Here is a 7,122-nt window from a genome sequence, read left to right on the forward strand (position 1 = left end):
TCTTGCCTCCAAGGAGCACTCCAGTTGCACCCTCTTCAAGACATATCTGTTTGCTTTCTTGGTCTTCCATGGGATGTTCAGTGCTCTTCTCCAACACCACAGCTCAAAGGCATCTATTCTTTTTCTGTCATCCTTATTCACCGTCCAGCTCTCAGATGCATACCTGGTAATCAGGAAAACTATGGCCTGAATCAGACACACCTTAGTCCTCAAACTGGCATCAATATTTCTCAATAATTTGGAGAGGTCTCTAACTGCAGATTTTCCCATTGCAATGCATCTCTTTAATTCCTGACTGCTAGTACCAATGGTGTTAATTGTGAATCCAGGCAAGATGAAGATGTTGACAGTTTCAATCTCCTCTCCATCCATCATGACACTGCCTGTTGGTCCAATGGTAATAATCTTTGTTTTCTTGATATTGAGATGCAATCCATACCGAAGGCTGCATTCCTTGATCTTCTGCAACAAGTGACTCAAATCTTCCTTACTTTCAGAGAGTAAGGTTGTGTCACCTGCGTTAATGTAGGTTATTGATGAGACTCCCTCCAATCAGCTTCTTGGATAATTTGCTCAGTACATAGATTGAACAGGTATGGAGATAGAATGTATCCCTGAGGCACTCCTTTCCCAATATTATAGCTAATGTTAGATGGATCTTGGCTGAGAGCAGAGAGTGTCAGAGGAATGTCTTTCTGTGTTTCATTGACTATGCATTTGACTGTGGCATTTGACTGTGTGGATCAAAATAGCCTCTGGCTAACTCTGAGAAGAATGGGAATCCCAGAATACTGAATGTTGCTTATAGGAAACCTATACTTGGACCAAGAGGCAGTTGTCAAGACAGAGCAAGAAAGCACTGCATGGTTCAAAATTGGGAAGGGTGCATGCCAGGGATGTGTACTCTCTCCATACCTTTTCAATCTATATGCAGAACAGATTATCCAGGAGTCTGGGCTCTAGGAGGAGGAATGTGGCATCAGATTGGAGGAGGACGCATCAACAATCCCTGTTACACAGATGACACAATCCTGCTCTCTGAAACTGAGGAGGACCTGAAGTGCTTGCTGCAGAAAGTCAAGGACTACAGACTTAAATATGGATTGAAGATTAACATCAAGAAAACCAAGATTCTCACTATTGGGCCAATTGGCAGCCTCATGGTAGACAATAAAGAGATTGAGATTGTAAACAGCTTCAGTTTGCTTGACTCTACAATCAACACTTTTGTTACCAGCAGTCAGTCAGGAAATGAAAACATGAATTGCATTGGAAAAGTCTGATGTTGGAGACCTCTCCAAAGTACTGAAGTGTTGTTTGTGTGTTTGCGGAGTTGAGAGAAGACCAGTGAGAAGAAATGTAGGTTTCCAGAGGGTCACTGCTCTCTCGGGCAAATGACGTTGAAAGATTGTGAAGCCCCTGCTTTTATTAGCAGAAAATCAAAGCTTACAGTAAAACATGGTCTCATAGGATGGGTAGATGTTTAAACATGTGGAACAAAGTGTAGGTAATACGGAACCAAGCATAGATAAGCATGAACAGTTTTCAAGAAAACACCTTTGTACTCATGAACAGGGTCTTACTGCACTCTTGACAACCTTACCAAGAACTTTAGAAAATAGTCTTTGTTTAACAGAGAACTTTCAGATCTCTTATATGTTGGTACATGCTCCAGGGAGTATGAGACTGCCTTCAGTCCCATCAGTTCTTGGTATTGTTTGCCTGCTTTCAGGCATTGTAGCCAAGTCTTTTTGCACGTATTCCATAGCCACTAGTACCATAGCCACTATTAATCCTATGTATTACAGAATGACCCTACATTAGAGCAATGATGTCATTCTGGAGACTAAGGTGCACCTGATTTAGGCTATGGCTTTGTAATTACTTCCTATAGGTCAGAAAGTGGGACAATAATTAGGGATGATAGAAGGAGAACTGATGCCTTTGATCTGTGGTGCTGGAGAAGAGTACTGAATATACCATAGACTGCTCGGAGAGCAAACAGGTTTGTCCTGGAGAAGGTGAAGCTGGAATGCTCCTTGGAGGCAAGGATTCTGAAACTTTGTCTGATATACTTTGGATATGTTGCAAGAAGAGATTGTTTTTTTAAGATGGATGTCGTGTTTGGGAGGGTGGAGGGCAAAAACAAGAAAGGAAAACCCTTAGTGAAATGGATTGACTTAGGGACTGAGATAATGAAGGTAGGAGTGTCAAATATAATAAAATTGGTACAGGATAGAGCAAGTTTCAGGGCTATTGTACATAGGGTCGCTATGAGTCAGAAGCAACTCAATGGCACATAAGCAACAGCTATATATATCAGAATACCACTATCATTTTTTTTCTTGTTTCTTAATTAAAATTTTAATGAAAATTTATAGAGACTTTGGATTTACATACATTCATTGTTGTGCATTTTCCTCCTCACCCTAGTTTAAAAAACAAACAAACAAAAACACAGCAAAAATGAACTGAGGAAGGAGTTGTTGTTGATTGCCTTCCAGTTGAGCACAACTCAGAGACCTCATAATCGAAAGGCCTGAAGCCTCTCTACAACCATCGACATTTATAAAAAAATGTGTAACAATGAATGAATGAAAATGTAACTTTTTGTAAACTTTTGTTAAAATCAAAATTTAAATAAAAAATTTTATTTTAAAAAAGTAATTATCTTTGCTTAAGTCTCTTAAAATTTTTACTCTTTTCATTTTTCTTTAATAATGAGTAACTGAACTTTTTAAAAATTATTATTAAATTGTATTAGTTTTAATGAACATTTATAGAGATTTTGGGTTCTCATTCATTCATTGTTGCACTGTTTTCTCTACCCTCCTCCCCAGTTCGTTCTTCCCCCCCCCGAATGTGTGTTTTAATTGTCCAATTGCCACAGTGCTTGTCAAAGCCAGTTCTGATTAATCTCCTTTGTCAGTGTGTCCTTTGCCATTCCCTATCACTCCTCCCTGAGAGAGACTTCACCCTGATTCATAAGGAAAAGGGGACGGCATATTCTCTTAACTACTTCCTGCTGAAAGGGGACTCTATAGGTTTCAGGGTGAAGATCTTCTCTCACTACTCTAAAGGGCCCCTTTGGCAATAGGAAACACATAGACTATTGTGGAGATTGATTTTGGAATTTAGATGCACTGTTATTAATTATGCTTAGCCGTACATGCTCATATCCTTGAAGATGTATCATGGAGGTGTTGCAACCTAGAAGACACAAATTTAACTAACAAGTTAAAAGTACATGAGTCAAAAATTAAAAAGCAATAATATTCTGAGTAGAGGTTCTAGTACCACTATCATTTAAATATATGCAATGAGAAGTCAGAAACTGATCAAACACGCAACCAAGATACATTAATGATGATGAGTGACTGGGATGCAAAAGTTGGGGACCAGGAAGAAGGACTAAGGGTGGTAGAAGAAGAACTGATGCCTTCGAGCTGTGATTCTGGAGAAGAGTCTTGAACATGCCAACATGCCATACATCAGCAAGAAAGCAAATAGGTCTGTCATGGAGAGGGTGAAACCAACTTTCTCCTTGATGGCTGGAATTTTGAAAATCCACTTCACATACTTAGGGCACATGGCCAAGAGGGACCCATCCTTAGAGAAGGATATCATGCTTGGAAGAGTGGAGGGACATCATAGGAGGGGAAGACTCCAGATTAGATGGATTGATACAGTCACTGGGGCAATGTGTGTAGGTGTGTTGGAGTCAGTGAGACTGGCTCGGGACAGGGCAGGCTTCAGAGCTGAGTCACAGGCAATTCAACAGCACATAACAGCAATACCAACACACACATACACACACACACATCACATCACATTATGTTGGTCTATTTGTCTGTCTTTGATAGGCACTCAAATTGTTTGCACTTTTTGCTGATTCTGAATAATACTGCAGTGAACATTGGTGTACAACACCCTTTCAAGTCTCCTGGACAGATAGATAGATGATAGATAGATAGATAGATAGATAGATAGATAGATAGATAGATAGATAGATAGATAGATGATAGAGATAGATGAGATAGAGAGATAGAGAGAGAGATATCTATATCTCTATTTATCTATCTATCTATCTATCTAAGCAGAATTGCTGAAACATATAGGAATGCATTTTTTGAGAAAGAATCAGTCCTTGGAGAGAGAAATCACACTGGGAAAGGTAGAGAGTCAGCAAAAAAGAGGAAAACCCTCAACAAGATGGATTGATTGATTCAGTGACTGTCGCAATGGGCTTGAACATAACAGAAATGCTGCGGATGGATACAGGATAGGACAATTTCAGAATTGCTAAGAGTCATAGTCAACTTGGTGACACCTAATAACAACATGGGAGTGGAAATGCTTGTAATTCTAAATTTAACATTTTGAAGAAATACCAAATTGTTTTCCACAGTGGTTGCACTACTTCACTTTCCAACCGATAATCTGATAATTTCTTATTGTTGTTAGGTGATGTTGAGACAAGTACAACTCATAGTGCCCCTTTGAACAACAAATCTGAACCCTGTCTTATATTAAGCACTGTGCCATCAGAGCTCCTTCCAGTTTTATAACAGGTTAAAAGTGGAATTATACTAGCACGTGGCTCCCCGCGCCCAGGTTGGAAGAACAGCTCTTCTTGGTCCTTGCTCTGTCCAGGTTGTGATTCCTGCCCATGGGAGGTTTGATTTGCTGTCTCACTCTTAATCCATGGCTTTTTCTCTGCCACGTGTTTACTTTCAAGATAGAGTAAACTTCCTTTACTTTTACTTAATGCCTATAGGAAAAACACTTCTCTTTTCCTTAGCTGGCCCCATTGAAATGGGACGTCTTCATTTGTGGCAAGAAAGAGTATATATCATGCATGTTTCTGCTTCTTTAACTTGACTATATAATACAAGTGTCAGCCAAATTCAGTATTTTTTTTTCAACAGTTATATAGTATTTTTAATTTCATGGATGATCTACAATTTCTTGGACCAGCTCCCTCTGAGGATTTTGGTGCCTCCTGAGTTTTTACTTAATCAGTAGAAAGGTAAAGACTCCGCACTCCTTGAGGATGGACCTCAATCTTCCTGGATGATATAGCTAGCCTCTAGCTCAGAGCTTGGTAATGATGTTGGTAGGATGAATGGCTGGAGACTGAGTGACCAATGAACAGTAGTGTATCTGTGTGATCACAAAGATGGGATTCTTAGTGGAAGCTCCTTAGGCAATGGGCAAAAGGGCAGTGGAGATCAATGGTTTAAGAATTAATCACTCAAAAAAAAAAGAAAAAATAATAATTAATCACTCAAATTTCACCCTAGCTCCCCATGCAGCAGCTGTATGATTTTTGGCAGCTACTTAATCTCCCTTAGCTTTGGTGCCCTCATCTACAAAATGGGTACAGTAAGAACCTGGTCCATAGAACTGCTATAAGGACTAAAGTAGTTAATGTGAGTGATTATCTTACGTTTGGCTTAGACATCAGGACTCCTCACACAGTAACAGAATAAGATCAGTTCAACTGACCTTGACTGTGAAAATGTAGAAAAGACAATGTCTCTTTGGGGCAACAATAGGGAAATCCAGGTCCTTGAGGTCTGTGATATGGTAGTGGTGGTGGTTGGTTCGATTTGTTTTCATTGGCTCAGTCTGGTTCCTGCTGAATCAACCGTTCCCTTAAGGAGAGTGTTCATTCATACTCAGAGTCTGTCACTATGGAGACTGTCAACAATAGGGAATCCAAGCTCACTGCAACTCTCCCTTGGAGGCCCAAAGTGAACTCTCAGAGCCATTTGTTCCTAACATTAGCAAGGCATCTTTTGCCCATTTAAGAGGGCAGCTGGGTAATAAGGACTCCCAAAGTTGACCACACCATAGAAACACTGAAGTGCCTCAAGGGACCTGGAAGAGCCCTGGCCATGTTAACTACAGCAGTGGATCCACAGTCCCACTCCACTCCCAGCTGGCACATAGAGCCCAAGTATTCCACTCGAGTGCTTGTCGGGAACTGGGTGGAAGAGAGAAAGAAGGTAAGGAGAGACAGGAAGGGGGTTAGAGTGTGTGGATCGGGGCTGGCAGGGGAAGGAGAGGGGAAAGTTTCCAACTCAAAGGCCACAGATGGCTGGGAATACACCTTGGGAATGTATCACATGGTCTCTGTTCCCAACTCACGGAGTCCTGTTCAAGCCATGACCCCAGTTTTTCACTGTATCTTGAAAATACCATAACCAAGGTGCCAAGTGGGCTGTGCCTTTCAGGATCGTCCTCAGTGGAGAGTTTCTAGTGTCCAGATGTTCCTTGTTCCAACTCTTCCATACGCTGATGCACTCATTTCTGACCTGGTCCTTCAGGAGCACAGCACCTGCATAATCAGGCGAGGCCCCTCCCTACCTTAGCATACAGGTTAGGCTGCTCCTCTCACGCATGGTTTCCAAACCCAGCCCTGTCATGTATTTAAATTTTTATTTTCCAATTGGAGAAAATAGGCTCATGGCAACTCTCTGTACTGTAAAGAAAATACCTTGAGTGACCTGCTTCAAATTGAGTCTTTTCATCTGTGGCTAACAAGTCTGCCCTTATGTGCCAAGACATCTGGGTAGCCTTTTGTGTACCTGGAAAATGGGCAAGAGAAAGAGGGTGAGGGAGTAAGAGGAGGAGAATGTTCTGAAAACCCTAGGAGGCTTGTGGCCTGGAAACAATAGCACTGACCCCTACTCTGGCTGGAGATGGCCTGCAGCTATTGTTCTCCCTGGCACACCTGTTAGGGGACAGGTTGTGTAAGGGAAGTTTCAAGGGCAACAAGGATAAAAGAAGGTGACTGAGCAGTCCCTTGAGGCTCCTGTGGGTAAACCTGTCTCCAGGGATGTTATGGGTCATCACCAACCTACAGGGGATAGCTTAAAGAATTGGAAGAAAAAGCAGAAGGAGGAGAGGAGGCAAACAGGAGAGAGAAGAGTGGGTTGAGAGAAGATGAGAAAAGAAACAGGTAACAGAGGCTGGAAGTGGCTGTAATCAAGGCTCCTCTGAGAAGTCCTGGGTGGAGGCCTCAGCCTCTGAAGCCTGAGCTTGGGAAGCAAAATTGAGCCTACATGTTTTCTCTCTCTCTCTCTCTCTCTCTCTCTCTCTCTCTCTCTCTCTCTC

The 7,122-nt window shown here is 41.6% G+C and overlaps 1 protein-coding gene across 1 annotated transcript in view; it reads left to right on the plus strand.

Annotated features, from left to right (window-relative positions):
* The first annotated feature begins 5,900 nt into the window (after positions 1–5,900).
* LOC102874291 (chromosome unknown open reading frame, human C1orf158) overlaps positions 5,901–7,122 on the plus strand; it is a 5,034-nt gene continuing 3,812 nt past the window's right edge. Inside the window, exon 1 of the mRNA XM_006899570.1 lies at positions 5,901–6,011. Coding sequence (XP_006899632.1) covers positions 5,901–6,011 — 111 coding nt within the window. The remainder of the gene's footprint in view (positions 6,012–7,122) is intronic.

This window comes from Elephantulus edwardii, unplaced genomic scaffold (genome assembly GCF_000299155.1).
Source record: "Elephantulus edwardii isolate Elephantulus edwardi_28Jun2011 unplaced genomic scaffold, EleEdw1.0 scaffold00261, whole genome shotgun sequence".
Taxonomy (NCBI): domain Eukaryota; kingdom Metazoa; phylum Chordata; class Mammalia; order Macroscelidea; family Macroscelididae; genus Elephantulus; species Elephantulus edwardii.